Genomic DNA, 18,942 nt, shown 5'->3' with positions numbered 1-18,942 from the left:
GATTTTGACCCCGGGGACATGATGCATGTGGGGCTGTGGGACCAGGTATGGCAATGCCTGGCCGGCTCAGGTAAAGTGTCTGACTTCTGTGTGCCTCAGTTTCCCATCTGCAGAGGGGGGAGGGGACAGCGAGCATCTGTGTAACTGGTGGGCATGAAAACAAACCAACCTAGGGCAGGGAAAGTGCCAGAAAATCAGGCTGCCTGTGTCGCTATAACCAGCGAGTCAAAGATGAAAGAACCCTGTACCTGCTCCTGAGAAAGTCTCCTCTGGGGGAAACATGGGTGAAAACAAGTGGCTCCCAGGGGTGCTGTGTCAACAGGGGGATGAACGGGCATTGGGAGGCCAGAGGGATGGGTGCCTGGTGAATCCAGGTGCCTTCCTGGAGGTGGTACCATGCCTTGGCCTTGAACAATGAATAAACTCTACCAGGAAGGGAGCAGGAAGGGTATTCTAGGCAGGGGACCAGCCTATGCAAAGGCCACAGACAGTGTCCACCAGCCCCAGGGAAGGCAAGAGCGTGGACTGAGGACGCTGGTGTCACAGTGACGCCCCCAATGGCGACAGTGTTTGAAAAGGGTCCATTGACCGTGTCCCACCAACCAGGGAGAGGCTGGCAAGCTTCCACGCGGGCCTCAACAAACAGCGCCCCCAAATAAAAATGCTCCCCTGTCGAAAGGAGCTTCCTCTGCACACACCCTCCAACCCTCAACAAGAATGCAATGTTTGAAAAGGGAAATCTGGTTCCCAAACCGGCCGGCCGGGGAGCCCTCGGTCCCTCCCTGCCCGGGGAACATGGAAGGCCCAGCCGAACAGCACCGTTCAGGTGTGAGTGCGGAGTGACTCCCTGGGAGCCAGCTGGGGGGTGGGGAGCTGCTGAGGAGGGGCTGGGCACCAGCGCCACTCTCGGCCCTCCGCTGTCGCCTTAATATTTGCCATCTGCTTATGTTGCATTTTTGCCGCAAGGGATGACGGGGGCAGAAGGAGAAGGAGAGGCCGGTTCGGGGCCGGGAGAAGGCGCCGTGGAACCTCGGCGGCCTTCTTCGCGTTGGTGCCTCGCAGGCCTCCACCACCAGCTAAAGCCCCGGCCGAGCCTGGCTCCTCCCGGGACTCTCCCCCCAGGGGGGACTGGGCAGAGGGAGGGGGCGGCGGCCCAGCGGGGCTGAGCCTGCCTCCTTCCCTCCCCTCCCGGGGGGGAGCGAGCTGGGGGGAGGCACTGAGGGGGAGGGGAGGAGACGCCAAACCTGGCGCTGAGGACTCCTGCAGGCCGCCCGGGGCATGGCAGCTCCGCCCACAGCCTCCATTACCTCTAAGCCCAAGAGGCAGCCCCAAGCCGCAGGGAGAGAGGAAGGCGTGGACACTCCATCCCAGCCCTCCACCGGCTGGAAGTGGCCTGGGGAGAAATCTGGGGAGGCCATCCAGGGCCCGGGAAGCTGTAAGAGCGTCTCCCGATTCCGATCTACTGCACACCTACTATGTGCTCACCCTGGGCAGGAAACAAATGCCCACAGGGAGGAACCGAGAGCGGGTAACTCGGGCCAGATGGCGGGCGGCTGGGAAGGGGTGCTGTTCGGGCCCCAGACCTCTGCTTTTTCGGGAGATGCCAGATGTACGGATTCTTACAAAACACTTCTTTTAGCCGCTGGAAACGAATTCCAATTAAATGCACACATATTCCAAGCTGGCCCACGGATACATGTTCACGGGGCAGACTGGGCTCAAGGATTTCCAGTCGGTGACTCGCTCCTGCCTCTGAGAAGATGGCAGAGGGAGGGGAGAGACACTCCAAAGACAGCCCCAGCTGGGTCAAAGCCCGGATCCGCCACTTAGGCTGTGTGACCCTGGGCCAGTGACCAGCCGGCTCTGAGCCTCTGGTGGCTTCCTGGGGGCCTGGAAGAACCACACCTCTCTCCGGGGTTGGCATGGGAAGCTGACACAGGCGCAGGCAACAGTAGATGCTCAATAAACCTGCGGGCTGCCAGTCATGCTGTGCAGAGAGAGGAAGGGGATGTCTCTCCGCCCTCGCCTGGCCCCAGATGCCCCTGAAGGGGGTGGGGGGCCCAGGGGGTGCGGACCATTAGCCTAAAATCCAGAGCCGGGGAGGGCACTGGGCTGGGGGTGACGCACAGGTGCAACAGATGTCTCCCCGTGTTCAACATGCAGGCAAAGCAAAACAGATGCACAGCTTCTTCCCCCAAAGAGGAAAATGTGGCTCTTCCCCCATTTCTCTAAGGCTGCTGGGGGCCACGTCCGGCCCTTTAGAGGAAGCCTGGGCTCTGCAATTCGCCCCAGTCCCCACCACTCCTGACTGTTCACACCTGGCAGGCACACTCATTTTCGTTATCGGGTTTCCCTGTGCGGGGATCGGGGGGGCCCTGGGCAGGCCCAAGTCGGGGTGGGCCACCAGCCCCCAGGCAGCCTGGCCCCACAAGGGTGTCGGGATCTGGCCCTGAGCGGTTTGCTGTTACCCAAAGAGCCTTCCTTGGAAAGCACCACGCTCTCATCCATCGGAAAATTAATCAAAATGACACCTCTTGTGAACAAGATGTTTTGGCTCAGCAGAAAACAAACAGTGCTTTACAACACATTACGGAGGCTGCGCCGAGCCCCCGGGGGCACGCGCGGCCAGGGGAAGGCCAGGCGCCGTTAGCAGCACACCTGTGGCGGCCACGGGCCAGCACTGGGCCTGGGCTCAGGGGACAGGACACAGTGACACCAGACATGGTCTCCCCTGCCTTTCCGAGGTCCGGGCTCCCGTGACTGTAGCTGCATCTCACGCTTGCACGTCTGCAAACGACCTCCAGACGCCCTGGGCCCTCTGTGGGCAGGCGCCTCCTCTACGTACAGGGTCTCGGGACCCAGCACCAGCCCCCCAAGTCCAGGAGACCTGGGGCCCTCACCTGGAGCCTCATTCCTCTCTTCCTCTCGGACAAGGGCCCCGAGAGCTCAGGGCGCAGGGTGCAGGGTGCGTTTCCCGGCTGAGGAGCTGAACTCTGGAACCTGGAGAGTGCCCGGGCCCTGCTCCAACCCGCGCTCCAGTCTCAGCCAGACATCGCGACCCCGAATGCCAGAGCTCAGGGCAGAGAACTCGGCCTGGAAATTTCTGCAGGCGAGTCGAATTTGACCGAGTCACTCCCCTCCTACCACCCCTTCCGTGGCTTCCCATCGCCCTTAGAATAGTTCTAAACTCCTCTGTGTGGCCTGAGGCCCTGCTCACTCCACCACGCACCCCGACTTCTTGCTCCTCCTCAAGCCGCATGCATTGGGGGGGGTCCCACTTTAGAGCCTTGTGCTGGGGTCCTCTCGGCTGGGAGTGCCCTCTATTCCGGCCTCGGACTGACTTCTCTCATGATGTAGGTCTCAGCCGACAGGGCCCTTCCTCCAAGGCCACCACTGACCACCCCCCTCCACAGCACGCCACGGCCCCCTTTAGAAACAATGACCTTCTGAGTTTGCTTAGGACTCAGCCCTTGTCTGTATTCACCCACTAAACACAAGCTCCCTGAGGGCAGAGTTCACAGCTCACGCCCCAGAAAGTCTGGGGTGCTGTGAAGAATGGGGGTTCATGAGCTCAGGCCCAGCTGCGTGACCTCGGGCAGCCTCCCTGTCCTCGCCTGGAAAATGGGGAGCGTAGCAGCCCCTGCCCAGTGGGGGCTGAGTTGAGAATGGTGCCTGGCCCTGCAGGGCTGGCTCTGCGTCCCCACACCATGACCCCTGCTCCCGCCCGGTGACAAAGGGGTCTGCCTGGCACGGGGACCTTATTTCTGAGCGCAGCTGGCTTTTCAGCCCTGCCAGCGCTCAGAGCCCTCCTTGGAGACTCCTGGGGTCCTCTTCTTCCTTCTTATTCCTGCTGCTTTGCTGGAGGCAGAGTCTGTCACTTTGCGCTGAATCCAAACCACGTCACAGGGCGGTGTCCCTGTCAGCTAACCGACAGGTTAGCTCCGCGAGGCTGACAGTGGCTCTGCCCCCGGCCCCCGGCCACACAGCTAAAAAATGCCGCAGAGAACGAGAGGTACAATTCTTAGTGAAAACCTTGGAGTGTCCTGGCTGGCGTAGCTCAGTGGATTGAGTGTGGGCTGTGAACCAAAGCATCACAGGTTCGATTCCCAGTCAGGGCACATGCCTGGGTTGCAGGCCACGGCCCCCAGCAACTGCACATTGATGTTTCTCTCCCTCTCTCTCTCTCTCTCTCTCTCTCCCCCCCTTCCTTCCTTCCCTCTCTAAAAATAAAATCTTTAAAAAAACAAACAAAAAAAACCTTTCGCTTTCTGTAGTGCATGGAAATTGGGACTTTTACACCATGAACACACACTGTAGCAGGAAAACACGTGCATTTCTGTGCCTGGATGTCAAAGTCCAGGGATGCCAGGCCGGCCCTAGGCCTGTGGACGGACTGCAGCCTCTTGGGCAGCTCGACTCAAGGTCCAAGGCCTGGGCTTCAGGGGGGCTTGCTGGGAGGTGGTATTCCTGCCTTCCTGGGCCTCCCCCGTCAAGGTACCTGGGGCCAGGCCAGCCCAGGTTACAGCCAGCACCCAGTCACATGGGCCCCTGGGGCTGGGGCAGAGGGGTAGGGACACAGCTGCCCAGCCCAGCTGCCCAGCCCAGCTGCCCCCGCACCCTCTCTGCAGAGTGAGGAAGAAGATGGAGGAAGGAGACAAGGAGAGGAGGTGGGGCCAGGAAAGTTAGAAAAAGCGAGGACCATTTTCTCCCTGTCCCCTCCAAAAGACCCCTGCCCAGCTCCAGGGTCCAGGCTGAGCGCCCTCCCTCCTGGGCCCCACGGGAAAGGCCATGGGAAACAGCAACGAGTATCGCCCCACGGGGACAGGACCCCTCGCCGGCATGCCCACGGTCCAGACAAGGCTCAAGAGTCCCTGCCCCTCACCAGCCTCTGCTCCTCGGGACCCTGGAGGGCGGACGGGGCGGGAGGCGGAGTCTGGGCTGCGAGGAGCAGCTCTCACTACCTACCGCAGGGTGAGGGGCCGGTGTGGGCTCCGGGGGGCCGGCAGCGGTCACGGAAGGGCAGTGCACACCATGAGCACACACTGGGGGGGCCTGACTCCGGACAGCGTGGGGTCCTGGCCTGAGGGGATCCCGATGGGAGAAAGGGAGGTCATCCGGGGGGCACCCTGTGAGGACGCCACCCCCCTGACTGGTTCTGGTGGTCAGAACCAGGTCCAGAAAGGCCTGGCAGAGCCAAGCAGTGCAGAGCGCTGGCCCGGGTCCAGGTCCCGCAGGCTCCCAGCTCCACCACTTCTGGGTGCGCAAGCCACCCGACCCTTCGTGCCTCGGTTTTCCCATCTGTGAACTAGGGACGATGACCAGACCCGCCTCCCGAGGTGGGGTGTGAGGTCCCTGCAGAGTCCGGGCGCCCAACACAAGTTGTGACGACCATCATTCTAGAAGGCCCCTCAACCTGCACCCTAGAAACCCTTGGGCCCGCACGTGTGTGTGTGTGTGTGTGTGTGTGCGCCCGCGCGCTGCTCACTGGCACTGCCTGCCCCAGACACAGCCCTCCTGGGGCCAAGATCAACATGCTGGGGGTGCAGAATGACTCACCACCCCCGGGCTGCGACAAGTTTCCTGGAACAAGTCACCACAGGTAGGCCTGGGGGGCCCTGAGTCTGGCACAGATGAGGAGGTGCAGGTCCCAGCATGCTCAGCCACACCCCGGTGGGATCCTGCTGCAGGAGCGTGCGAGGAAACCCCCCCTCCCCCCCCACACACATTTCCGAGCCACAGGGGCCTGAGTTCAAACCCCACCACAGACCACATGCCTTTCCTTCTCCAGGCTTTGGCCTCTGCCTCTAAATGGGGTCACCAGTGCCAACCACTCAGGGACAACTGTGCAGATGACAGAAACAGAACGCGAAGTGCAGAGACTGAGGGCCCAGCGAGCCATGGGCAGTCGAGGGACTGGAGCCACTGAGGGGCAAAGCACTATGTGTCTGGGCATTCCTGGTCACCCAGGGAGTTACTGTAACTCCAGAAGGGGAAAAACGGAGCAGCTTATGAGTTCATTGTCACTGGAAGGCAGAAAAAGACGGCGGCTGTCTCGAGAGGGGGAAATCCCCAAGAGCTTCTCAGAAGAGGTGGCATTAACTTGGATTTTAAAGGATTAATAGGAGTTCCTGACTGGGAGATCTGTGAGGCCATGCCTAGCTGTCACTGGCCTTGGGCAAGTCATTCACCTGGAGGGGGCAGGTGAGCAGCCCGGGTGTCGGGCAGGTGGGAGACAAGACGGGGCAGTGGGGGCCTGCCAGGGACTGGAGAGCGAATGCCTCATCAGGCGTCCCAAGTCACGTGGTTTAGGTAACATTGCCTGGCCAGACAGAAGGAGTCCACGTGAGCCAAACTCTGTCCCCGGGCTGCAAGGCTGCAGCCCCTGACACTTTGCACACTCGAGTTTCCTCACCTGTCAGAGGAGGGTAGCGTTAATCAGTAACGCCCAGCGCGCACCAGGACCCGCAAAGGTAAACGAGTGACGCACATGAAGTGCCCGACGCCGTGCCCGGGACACTGCACACACTCAACACTCGAACCTTCGTGGTAACACACAGCAGAGATGCGGGGTCAGGCAGGTGGGACGGGGGAACCAAGGCGCGGAGGGAGACCCACACGGGCCTCAAAGAACAGTGAGAGACCCCACCACCGGGGCAGGGCGGGGCAGCTGGCTGGCTAGACACCTTGTCCTTGTCACACCAGGCCGTGTGGCCTCAGGGGAGTCCCTCCACGTCCCTGAGCTTCAGTCTCCTCGTCCAAAAGGGGGGGTGATGATAAAGGCACCTCCTTCCACTGGCGTGTGAACTGGACCCCATGCAGCACAGCACGTGAAGCACCCAGAACAGACCCAACAGGGACCGCGGTTATAACGATCAGAGCCAGCCAAGGGCGGGGCTTCTCACTCTCGGCACCGCGCGCATTGAGAACCCTCCGCGGTGCGGAGCGCAGCCGAGCATTTAATAGCATCCGTGAGTTCTACCCATTAGCACCCCACCCACAGGACCACCCTGCTCAGCAAACAGCAGGCGCTCAATCAATGGTGGATGAATAAGCAAGAGGTCACAGCAACGAAGCTCCAAGCTCAGAGCAAGAAGAGGGACCTCAGGGAGCAACTGAGACCCCCAGCCACCTGGGCCGGCCCTCCCCGGGGCCAGCCAGACACGGTTTCCTGTCTGCAGAAATGAGACATGCCCTCTGACCTCCCACTTCCTGAGCCCCTCTCCCACTTCGGGGTCTGGGAGGAGGAGGGCGGTGGGGAGATACTCACGTTCCTGAAGGAGGGGAGCCCCCTGGAGCCCAGCCACCTCCACCCCGGCAGGGCCTGGGGGAAGGCCCCGTGGTCCCGCTCGGCCCGGAGCACGTGGTCTTCCAGGAAGGAGACGTGGTGTGCCACCATCTTGACAAAGGCCTGCGGGGGGAGGGGAGAGCGGGGATGCCACACCTGCCCGGTCCATGCCTGACGGCTCTCCCTGGGCCCCGGAGAGGCCGGACCCTCGATCACGGCCACCAGCAGGCAGGCTCCTGGAGAGGTCAGGCCCGCCGCTGGGGACGCAGATGAGGACAGTGACAGCTCCCACTGCTAGCCAGGGGTGGCCAAGCCCTCGGTGTGTCCCCCCATGCTCTCCCCACAGGGGCCCTGTTTTTAGCCTCTGTTTTACCGGGGAGGGGCACCAAGGCTCAGAGAGGTTGGGTCACCTGCCCAGAGTCACACAGCTGTCCCCAGGCCTCACTCTCCTTCCCCAGGGCCTTTGCACCAGCTCCCTCCGTGCCACAGGACCCTTCCCTCCGTTCTGGGTGGGACACGTGCTGCTCATCTATCTAGCCCTGGACCGACTGTCCCCTCCCCAGAGAGACCTCCCCTGACCGTCCCTGCGGTAACACAGCCCCCGAGCCACTGGGGAGCCACCCATGTTCTGAGCCCGCCTCGCCCCCTGGACTCCTTGTCCACTCACAGACCAGCTTCCTCCAGAACGCGAGTCCTGAAAGAGCAGGTGCTGAGTCGGTGTTGCGCACAGGCCAAGGCCGCGCCTGGCCAGCCGGAAGGGGCTCCGCTGCATGGCAAAGGCATGGAGGCACGTGTGTGTGAATGAATGCGCCGATGCGTCCTCAGCAGAAACACACGGGGTGAGCCCAGGATGGTGCTGCTGCCCGCCCTGGGCTTCTGGCAGGGGCAGCGCTGAACAGCTGAACAAGCCACATGGGATGTGCGTGTGCGTGCATACGTGTGCATGTATGTGCAGGTGCAGTGCGAGGGACCAGGGGCCACAGGCCGGAAGCTGCCCGGCCAGGGCTCCAGCCCTCGAGCTTGGAGGCCTCGCCTGGACAGCACATCTGGTTGTGAAACAGAAGAAAGTCCCGCGGGCCCTTCCTCCAGCCGATTCCAATTTTACGCTCCTTGCCCTAATACCAGGCTGGCGGGGAGGGAGGCCATGCCGAGGAATGTGGGCTCGTGAGGTCGGACCCGCCTCCCGAGCGCCTGCCAGGGAGAGGCCGAACCTGGGCCACCCCAGCCTGCAGCCGACCGAGGGGGACACGCAAGCACCCATGTGGTCGGGGGCTGGGGGACAGAGAAAGCGTGACAGCTGATCACAGCCACCTTGGCGGCTGGTTATGGAGTATGGGTGACTCAACTTCTCTGTGTTTTTTTCTATACATTGAAAATGTGTAACTTTTATTATCAAGAGGGAGGGAGGAAGGCAGGGAAGGAGGGAAGGAAAGAGAGAGAGAGAAGGAGGGAGGGAGGGAGGGAAGGAAGGAAGGAAGGGAAGAAGGGGGGGAGGGAGGAAGGGAAGGAGAGAGGGAGGAAGGGAGGGGAGAGAAAGCCCCATTGTTTTAAAGTATACTTGTGACTTCCAGCGTTTCTGGCAAAGGCCCCAGCTTCAGAGCAAGTCCCTGCCCAACAAGTGCCACCACTCAGCCCCGAGCAGCAGTCGGGAGCTCAGACCTTTGCGGTACCAGCTCCACCACTCCCTAGCTGTGTGACCTTGGCCAAAGCACGTCCCCTCTCTGTGCCGCAGCTGCTTTTCTATAAAACGGGACTGACAACAGGACCTTCCTCCCGGGGCTGCCGAGTTCTTACTGAGAAAGCGCCATGAGTCCCTGGCTCAGAGCAGGGGCTCAATAAACATTAGTTTTTATGATTAAAACTGTTAAAGGGCCAAGTTCTGGCCTGAGAGGTCACCTCACGCTTCCCAAGCTCCCCCCGACCCAGCCCGGTGGGTCACACTGATCTGAGAACTGGGTGGTCTTGGGCTCCTGGCAGCCCCGGGGGCCCGTGGCCGGCTGGGCAGAGTGGTGAGTGTGCAGCCCTCACGGATTCGGCCTCTCTCAGCCTGTGGGTGACGGCCACCGTGACAGCTTGTCCTCACCGAGCACCTAGACGTGCCAGGCGCTGGCCTGACAAGGACCCTGGAGGGACAAATGGCACAGTCCCGATTCACAGAGGAGGAGAGAGCTGCGGCCCAGGCGGTACCTCTGAGTCACCCTCGGTAATTGGGGTCAGCAGAACCGTGGCCCCCAAAACATGTCCACGGCCTGATGCCTGGACCTGGAAACATGCTACCTGACATGACAAAAGGGACTTTGCAGGTGTGACGAGGGCTCCCGCACGGGGGCAATGATCTGGCTGACCCAGGTGGGTTGGGGTGAGCCCAGGGGCCTGCAGAGAGGGAAGTGGGGGGCCTGAATAAGGCAGAGACTGGAGACGCTAGGCGGTGGGCTCCGCACACCGAGGGCGGGGCCGTGAGCCAAGAAATGCAGGCGGCTCCTAGAGGCTGAACGTGGCAAAGACGACGTGGATTCGCCCCCGGGGCCTCCAAAGGAAGCCTGTTGACACCCCCACTGTAGCCCGTGAGATGCATGCTGGGCTCCTGGAGTTATAAGACAATGAACCCACATTTTAAGCCACCAATTTGTGGTGGTGGCAACAGGAAACTGCTAAGGTAACGCCATGTCGCCCTGCCTCTCCTGCTAGAATATGGCCGGGACTACTATGCCTGCCTTTCTCCCTCCAAGTGGTGCACAGTAGGCCCGCAAGGAACATCAGTGAACCAGATGCTAAGGGAAGAATCGGGCTTGACAGCTGGGCCAACCCGGGCAAGGCAAGAACCGGGGCTGCAAACCTTCGTTTTTTTTCCCCCCCTTTCTCCAACATGAGGAATAAAATTCAAATGAATCAGCTATTCCAAGGGCAAAGTTTTAATTATATTCTTGCCTTCTCTGCTGACAAGAATGTTAATTCTCCACCAGCTCCAGTGCTGACTGCCTCGCTCCCTCCCTCTGCAGCTCGGAGGGGCCCACGTCCCCTCCGCCCAGGTGGCCACTACTCGCCTGCACGCTCCTTCCCAGCCTCCCGGTCCTTCTCTGTGCGAGGAGCCAAGAGCCCGAGCTGGGGGCCGCAGTGCAATGCAGAGCTTGGGCTCCAGTGGACAGAAGTGGAGTGCCAGCTTCACAGAATTAGCCGTGTGACTCGGGGTCAGTGGCTTACCTCTCAGAGCGTAGGCCCCTCCTCCGGGAGATGGGACGGGGAGGGAACCAACTTGCCAGGGCAGTGAGGAGGAAAATGAGATGCTGCACAGCAGACGGGGGAGAGCAGCAGCGGCGAGGCAACAGGGCATGGTGGGGACTGCGGTGAACTAGCGAATACGTGCCTCGTCTTGGGGGTAGCTGCTACTGGCTCTACAAGACAGCCCGGGCGTTGGAAATGTTCCATTTCTCAATTTGGATCACGTGGGAGTTGACAGCCTAATGTGCAGATTTTTATATAAAGTACCCACGTTTTTTAACTAGGACACTGTCTCTAAATTGGCTGTGTCACGTTTTTTAAGCACCAGGTGAGTGCAGGCCCCCACGCCCTGCCTCGAGGCCAGGCCGGTATCTCGGAAGACAGGACGGAAGAGCCAGAACAAGCCCCCGGATCCCACCGAGCAGCTCATTGTCCTGGACACACCTCCAGCCGGTCCACTTTGGTGTAGATGCCACGGACTTCCGTCACCTTGGCCTTCAGGAGAGGGATGTCTTCCTCCAAGATCTGTGAAGTGTCGCTCCTGATCTGCAAGGACAAAACAGCTCCTCAGGCCCCCCGCCCTGTCACTGCGTCCTCCCGCCAGCCTCTGGGATCAGCTGGGCCCGAGCTGGTGGTGGCCGAGACGCTGAGTGGCACCTGCCCAGTGTCCCGGGTGGGGACCAACCCGGCCACCTCCCGGGACCCAGACCCAGCCAGGGATTATTCACCGGACTGCAGATGAATCGTTTTCCCCGCCAAACCACCACCACCACCAGCCCCAAACAAAATTCTTTCATTTCCTCACCCATCACCAGATCCCTAAACTGCAGTCGAGGTGAGCTGAGTTCTCACTGCCCTGGAATTAACAACGCTAACGAGTTAATCATTAACAGTAATGATGTTAACGGAACACACAGCTTAGGCCAGGTGCCTCGTATGGGCAGAGCCGGTGCTGTTTCCCGTGCACCATGCACCTCATTTCATGTTCGATTCCTTCGCTTAGAAGGACCCCCAAGGTGACTGTGAACCTCACGAAGCCCCTGCCCTCCCTCGCTCACTGACATTGCACACTCAGGCCCCCGTCTTCCTCAGGAGGCGAGGACCGAGCCCAGCCCTTCGGTGTGTGAGAGAGAAACCCCGTGTCCACATCGCCGTGTCCTCGGCACGCAGACGGGCCGGACGTGCCTGGCTCTCGGGTGCTACGAGACGTCCAAATCCCCGGAGGGAAGCCGGCCAAATGCTGGTTCCCAGGCCCCTCCGAGTCTGGTCTGGTTCGTCTGTGTTTTCGGCCAGGCTCCAAGGCTCTGCTGGAGTGGGTGTCTGGGGACAGTCGGAGAAACACCGGCGGGCACTCTGGGAGCTGGACTGGGGACTCGGATTGGAGTTCAAACTCAGCTCCACCCAGCGTGAGCTGTGTGACCCTGGGGAAGTCACTGTGCCTCTCTGAGCCCTCCTCTGCTTCCCTGCAGCGATGATGACGGCCCTTGCTCCTTGGAGTGCTGTGAGCACGTTTAGCAGAGGGTCTGGCATGGAGTGTGCAGGCAGCTTCTGACACGGTCCTCGCGGGTCCCCGCTCCTCAGAGACAGCCAGCCGGGGACTCAGGAGACGCAAGAACAGGAGGGGATGGGGTCTCTGGGGGGTGGGGACAGGGCCTGGGACAGGAGTGGGACGCCAAGGGAAACTGGTGAAATCGAAATCAAGTGTGGCGTTTTGTGGGTAGCAACAGATCACTAAATGGTTTTTCATCTTTTTTTTTAAGATTTATTTATTTTTAGAGAGAGGTGGAGACAGGGAGAGAAACACTGATGTGAGGGAGAAACGTCCATCGGTTGCCTCTCCTGCACACCCTGACCAGGGAGAGACCCTGCAACCCAGGCATGTGCCCTGACCAGGAATCGAACCAGCGACCTTTCACTTTGCAGGATGATGCCCCATCCACGGAGCCACACTGGTCAGGGCAGGACAAGGGTTGGTTTTTTAGTTTCAACAAAGGTACGTGGTGATGGGAGATGTTAACAAAGGGTGGGGGGGAACTCTATGTATTACCTCTGCAACTTCTCTGTAAATCTGAAACTATTCCACAACAAAGCACATACAGACGACTTAAAAACTACTGAAGTGGTTAAGTTTGGATGCGCACGCTCTCTTGAGAATCAGCAGCTGTAGCCACACGGGGCCTATGTGTCACCTCACCCCCCCCCCCCCCCCCCCCGGCATGGGAGGCTGCTCCCCCGAGGCGGGCCATCAGCTCTGGCTGCCACAGTCGCCGGCCCTCCCTGATGCCTGTCTCATCCCCTGCGCTCCAGTCCACAGGCGGCCTGGCTCCTGCAGGCCGAGACGGGGGCAAGTCCTAGATACGCCCTTCTCTCCCCAAGGCCGGATCTGCAGACGGAAGCCCAGAGCACATAGCTCACGGCAAGGTCAGAACGCAACCTGCTCTTTTCATTTATTCCTAAAGAAACTTACTGGGGCCGCATGTGAGAATCAGGAGGAATGGGTCGCGGCAACCTACAGGGGCGAGGGGACCACTGTGGATGGAGAGTCAGGGAGCACCCCTGCCTGCTCTGAATGCCGGGGAACCAGGGAGCAGGGGGGTCTGTGGCCACGCCCAAGGCCCCTCCCTGAGGGCACTTCCCTAGGAAACTGCAGGTGATAGGGAAGATCCATACCTGCCCCGGGGGCAGGCTGCGTCCTCAGGGGAAAGTAGAGGGTGGTCTTCAGGGGAAACAGACCTCCAGAAGGGGAACTGTTTGACCTTCAATGTTACTTTATAGGGGATGGAGCTGAGACAAAGGGGAAGTTCAAGGAGCCGGCCCAGGGCCACAGCGCTACTAAGTGGGCGACGGGAGACTCCAGTCCCGGCAGGTCTGCAGCCACCCCCAACACAGGAGACCCACCCACATGTCCTACCCACACAGTATCCCTGCAGAGCCAGCCCGCATCATGCCTCCAAAAAAGCAAATAACAAGAAGGAAAGCACAACCAAGTTAGGTGCCAAGAGGTACAATGAAGACTTTTCCCCTAGAAACCCAGACTTCTGGCTGCCGAACACCAGGCCACACAGAGGCCAAGTGCCACACGGCAACAAGCAGCTAGAGCTGGGTGGCAGCTGCCCCCTTTGGTTAACTGCAGTCCCCACCACTCCCTAGTGTCTCCCTGGCATGGTGTCCATGGGCACACTGTGCACTTTTCTTCTTCCAGGGGAGTCCAAGGAAAGAGACCCATTTCTGGTCGCACGCCCACCCCCTGGCACATCATCACGTCGTCACACATGTCTGCGTTTGCGTGTTTTGCACGTTGCTGCGAAGAGCGAAGAGGTGTCGGTGAGAACTCAAGACTTTTGGAGCCCCTGCCAGGACAAGCCCCGCCCCCCCAGCCAGGTTTATTGGGCTGGGGGCCTGGCAGGCCCTCGCCGCCCCCTCCCCAGCCTGTTCCCCCCTCCCCCACGGCTGGCCCCCAGAGCCCCGAAGTCTGGGCAGCGGAGGTGGGGTTATCACAGAGCAGAGACGGCTGTCCTGGATGATTCAGGGCCCCCAGGAAGGAAAGCCAAATGCACTTGACCCAGGAACACACACCAATGCCAAATGCAACTGCTGGGCGGAGGCCAACAGGAAATTTTCTCCATTTATGCGAGCGAAGGAAGAGCCTGCTGCCTGCCAGGAGGTGGGCCCGAGGCCGCCGCGGTTTCAGGGGGCCTGGCCGTGCCGCCCACACCCCCGCGGGCGCTGAGCCGGGAGACCGTACCAACCCCAGTCTGTATATAACCTCCCCGGTGCTCACCGCCCTCTGGGGCTCTGACAGGGGCGGCGACAGCCTTGGTAGCAGCCGGGTCAGGGTCACTTAGTACACGGCAGGCAGCGTGCTAAGCAATTATTTTTAACTGAGTGCAAATCACGCTACCGTGCCCAAGCCCGACTGGACAGCTCCATCGATCTGCACACGCGTGTGTGTGCCTGTGTGGCCTCCCCCTGCGGCAGCGCACATGCCACGCCCCGTCACCCCAGGAGGCTCCGCCGGGCCACCCCCCGGGCATGGCACCCTCCCAGCGCTCACCACTCTCTGACTCCCGTCACTGTTACTGAGCTTTGCCTTTTATTGTTTAAATCCTCACCCGAGCAATGGTTATTGATTTTAGAGGGAGAGGAAGGACAAGAGTGAGAGGAACATCGATCAGTTGCCTCTCCCACATGCCCCGACTGGGGATTGAACCTGCGACCTCCTGGTGTACAGCACGACGCTCCAATTAACTGAGCCACCCGGCCAGGACAGACTTGCGTGTTTTTGAACTTCACGTTAAAGGAACCTTGTAGAATGGGTTCTCGTGGGCGGCTTCCTTCGCTCGGCACCGCGTCTGAGAGTCATCCCGCCGCCGTTCACTCCCTCCCGTGGCTGCGTGGGAACGCATGACCACCGCCTCTCCCACTGCTACGCCGAGGCGCATGGGGGCTGTTCCTGGTGAAGGGTGCCACGGACCAAGCTGCTAGGGACCCTTGTGTTCGCGTCTTTGTGGACACCTGTCTTTGCTTCTCTTGGGCGACTGTCTAGGGTGAGAACTGCTGGGATACAGGGCGAGTGTATGTTGGACTCTGTAAGACCCCCCGGACGATTTCCCAGGGGGGCTGAGCCGTCTGTGTTTCCACCAGCAGACGAACCAGAGCTCCCGCTGGACCGCATCCCTGTCTGCACGCGCTGCTGCCTGTGCTCCTCGCTCCGGCCGCTCGGGTGGAGGGAGAGCGTACGTCCCGCCTCGGGTGTTCCTCGTGGTACCCTCTGGACACGGACGCCACTCGGAGAGGGTTCAAGGTGCCCACGAGTTCCTGACATTCCCTCCAGGAAGGGGGCGGGCCTGCGTCCTTTCCCCTTGGATAGGGGTGAGGTATGTGGCTGCTTTGACCAAAGAAAAAAGAAAGAAAGAAATACAACAGAAGTGACGCTGTGTCCATTTCCACACACAGGCCTCCAGAGACTGGCATCTTCTGCTTCCTGTCGGTCGGAACGCCCGCTCTGGGGGTCTGGGGGCCAGGCCGCCGTGCGGGGAGGCCGTCCAGGCGAGCCACGTGCAGGGCTGACGGAGAACAGCTGGGCCGCCCAGCCCCCAGCGACGCCACCCTCCCAGCCCCGACATCTGACCAGCGAGGGAAGGCGCCACCTTGGGCATCCCCGGCCCAGCAGGTGCCACGGGGCTCAGACCCACACCCTAAACGGGTTGTTGCCTTACACCACTAAGTTCCGGGATAGTTCAACGTAGCAACAGATCATCAGGACCATTATCTTGATTTTACAGAGGAGGAAATAAAGGTACGGAGAGGTGACGCGCTGTGCCCCACGCCCCACCGTGAGAAGACTCAGAGCTTGAAGTGGCAGCAACTGGCACTATATCTAAGGTCAAAACGGGTCACGGGCACAGGGTGGCGAAGTCCAGTCTCAGCGAGTGACCAAGGACAAGCCAGCAGAGGAGTCAATGCGTCAGACAGGAAGCCGGCCTCTCACTTCAAAAAGCCTGATTTTTATCAGAAATGGCGCGGCTGCTCTCTGGACCAGGTACCCAGGAGCCTGGCGTCTCTCAGGCCTCTAACTCAATCAGTGTTTCCAAACGCCAAGGTGGGGATCCAGACAGCGGTCCACGGGATGACGTCGCCTGCCCCCAGAAGTCCCCACTCACCTGTAGCTTAGATCAAGAGAGAAATGGGGTCTGGGCCAGAGCTGAGAGCTGGACACCTCCCCCAGGGCCATGAAGTTCAAGACACTGGATGGAGACCCACGAGGCACCAGCTGCTGGGGCCCAGCGGACCCCTGATCTAAACCGCGTCAGCACAGAGCATTGACGTGGGGGTACGAACTCCAAGCGCCTCCAGGTGCCACAGGCGTGCACGCTAGGCATATCCTATCAGTGCAGACACGCTTGTTTGCACGTAAACACACTGAAATCATTTTCACGTCCACGGGAAGTGCATGCTCTCCCATTTCTTGAAACACGGGGCCCTGCTGGCCCAGGTTTTATTCGCTCGCTTTCAGTAGGGCCCAAGCAGAGAAACGTCCTTGACCTTGAAACACACCAGCAACTGATGGTCGTGCCTGGCAGGGGGCTGTGGAGTCAGGGAGGCTCCCACGGGGGGCGGTGGGGACAGCGGCGAGCTGTCACAGGGAGAGCCACTACGTGGCTCTAGCTGATGCTGGCCAGGTGGGAGGGGCAGCCAACCTTCGTTTTCCTAAGAAAAGCCAGAAATCCGGATTTTTTGTATGACATTCCATAAATGTCAGCAGCGCGTTCCTTCCCCCCACCCAGACACATCTCTGATATCTCCACAGGCAGGGTGGGGCCTGGAGGTCACCTGGGTGACCTTGTTTGAGAATCTCTGCGTACGTGCGTCTCCGGGCTCTGAGTCTGGAGAGGAGCTCCCCCGGGTAGCCTGCGGTCTTGGGGTGCCCTGCACCCCAGACACGGACTTCACAGCACAAGGAGCCTGCACGGTTTTCCAGGCAAGCGTGGCCTGGGTCCCTGCCCACCTGCCCAAGCTGACCCCCACCCACAACTGTCCTCTGGAATGGTCAGCGGGCCCCCTTTCACAGGAGGGGGATGGGCTAGGCCTTGTCCACAAAAATGTCTCTGGGTCACCAGTCCACACCCACAGCACCTTCCAAATTCGCCCCCTCCCTGCCCACGTACACAGCGCCCACAGGTCAGTCCTTCTGCCGACGCCCACTGTCCCCAGTGGCCGAATTCCTTCTGTTGCTCCTTCAAGCCCCCAAATTAGTCACCGCCTGTCCTGCGAAGCCTTTCCAATTTCCCAGGCAGAATTAACGCCTCTGCTCTTCTTCTTTTTTTTTTTTTTTAAAGCAAACTAAGTCTTAGGATTACGTGCCCAGTTCCTCCTAGACCCTCCTTCTCCTTTCAAAACCTCTGCAGCCTCCCTCTGCCCCTGAGCACGCTGCTGTGACAACATTTCTGTCCTCAGTGGCAGTGGCCTCAGCAGAAATTCGGCTCCACGGATAGACTGGGGGCTCACGGGGGACACAACCCGGCTGGACTCTGCACCCTCAGACTCCCACGGGACCCAGGCCCAGAAGGTGTGCAGTGTCTGGTGAGGAAGAAGGAACTGTCCGGCCGTTCACAGACCGTCTCGCTGCCCAGCCCCCAGCCGAGCCCCCGCCCGAACTAAGACATTGGCTCTCAGGAGAAGCACACACAGGTCCTTATGGGAACTCCGCTGTCCGTTCGCTGCAGTGCCCCCGGCCTGGCGCCAGGCGGGCCTGTTGCGTGAAGGGGACGGCGTGGCGCCCGTCACGCTGGGCTGCTTCTAGGGGATGTGAGATGACACGGGTGCCAGGCACAAAGTACATGCTGAGTCAAGGTCAGGGCTGCTGTCCCTGTCGCTGCCTTGGGCTCCCACAGACCTGGCTTCTTGGGGGCACAAATTGGCCCAACCAGGCCCAGCGGGTTGCCCCAGCTCCAGAGACGGGCAGGGAACTCAGAACTCCAGCCTCTCAGCTTCCTGGCAGAAGCCTCCATCTCCGGGTGCTGCTTTGCCTTTAATAAGCTTGGGAACTTCCAGAAGGTTCTATCACTGCTGCTTGGGGCCTCCCCCCTGCCGGCAGCTACAGCCCTGGGGACACTAGGATCTAGAGATTTCTACACCACGTGGAGGGGCAAGCTTTTCTCTGGGCCTGAGTTACCACGTCCGTGTTCTGCCCCACCCAGCCAAGGGGACTGGATCCAGAAAGACCCAAGTAACCAAAAATCAAAAACAAGAACAGGGTAGGAGGCTACAGTGGAGAGAGCAACAGGATTCGGGGAAGAACCCGACGATGCCCACCCCGCCACAGGCTGCAGCCTGGGCAGCCGGCCCCTCCCAGGCCTCCCAGGCCTCCCAGGCCTGGAGCCATTTCCTGGCCGGCTCCATGTTCGCCCGGCCAGGCCGACTGCGCAGAGCAGAGCCGAGGGAAGTTAAATATAGTCCTAGCATCCCGCCGCACGGCTCCCCGCAGCGGCGCCCGAGAGTGCCACCTGGTGGCCCGCGCCTGGCTCCTCCGTGGAGTGAGAGCCATCTGGGGGGAAGGCTGTGGCCAAGATGGCTGCCCGAGGACGCCTTGGGCTTGGGAGTGGGAGACAGTGGCAGGCGAAGTGCTCCCGCCGCCCCATCCCTCTCCTTCGGGTGGCTAGATCCCCACCCAGAGAGGGTTCCCCGGATCATGCCCCCCCTTCCCAGGAAGGGCGGGCGCTGGGCCTGGGTCTCAACCCACCCCTCCGGGGAGAAGCTCACCATGTCGGCCAGAGCGCAGAACTCCTCCAGCCTCAGGAGCAGCCCCTCGATGGACTCCTCCACCTCCTTCGCCTGCAAGGAGACCATATCCTGGGGATTAGCGAGTGGTTTCCAGGGAGACAAACGCCCTTCAATTAAAAAAAATAAAAAAAGCAACTAAATCTTAGAATATCTGC

At 60.5% G+C, this 18,942-nt stretch overlaps 1 protein-coding gene across 2 annotated transcripts in view; it reads right to left on the bottom strand.

Moving 5' to 3' along the window:
• Positions 1-18,942, bottom strand: part of BCAS4 (breast carcinoma amplified sequence 4) — a 48,534-nt gene that overhangs the window by 16,121 nt on the left and 13,471 nt on the right. For both annotated transcript variants that reach the window (XM_036009966.1, XM_028525047.2), the window contains exons 2-4: positions 18,767-18,838; positions 10,949-11,050; positions 7,268-7,408 (exon numbers count right to left, since the gene is read on the bottom strand). In XM_036009966.1, the coding sequence (XP_035865859.1) occupies positions 7,268-7,408; positions 10,949-11,050; positions 18,767-18,838 (315 nt within the window). The remainder of the gene's footprint in view (positions 1-7,267; positions 7,409-10,948; positions 11,051-18,766; positions 18,839-18,942) is intronic.

The sequence above is a fragment of the Phyllostomus discolor genome, chromosome 9 (genome assembly GCF_004126475.2).
Source record: "Phyllostomus discolor isolate MPI-MPIP mPhyDis1 chromosome 9, mPhyDis1.pri.v3, whole genome shotgun sequence".
NCBI classification, from domain to species: Eukaryota; Metazoa; Chordata; class Mammalia; order Chiroptera; family Phyllostomidae; genus Phyllostomus; species Phyllostomus discolor.
The sequence above is the reverse complement of the archived record's forward strand: the minus strand, read 5'-3'. Positions and strand labels throughout refer to the sequence as shown.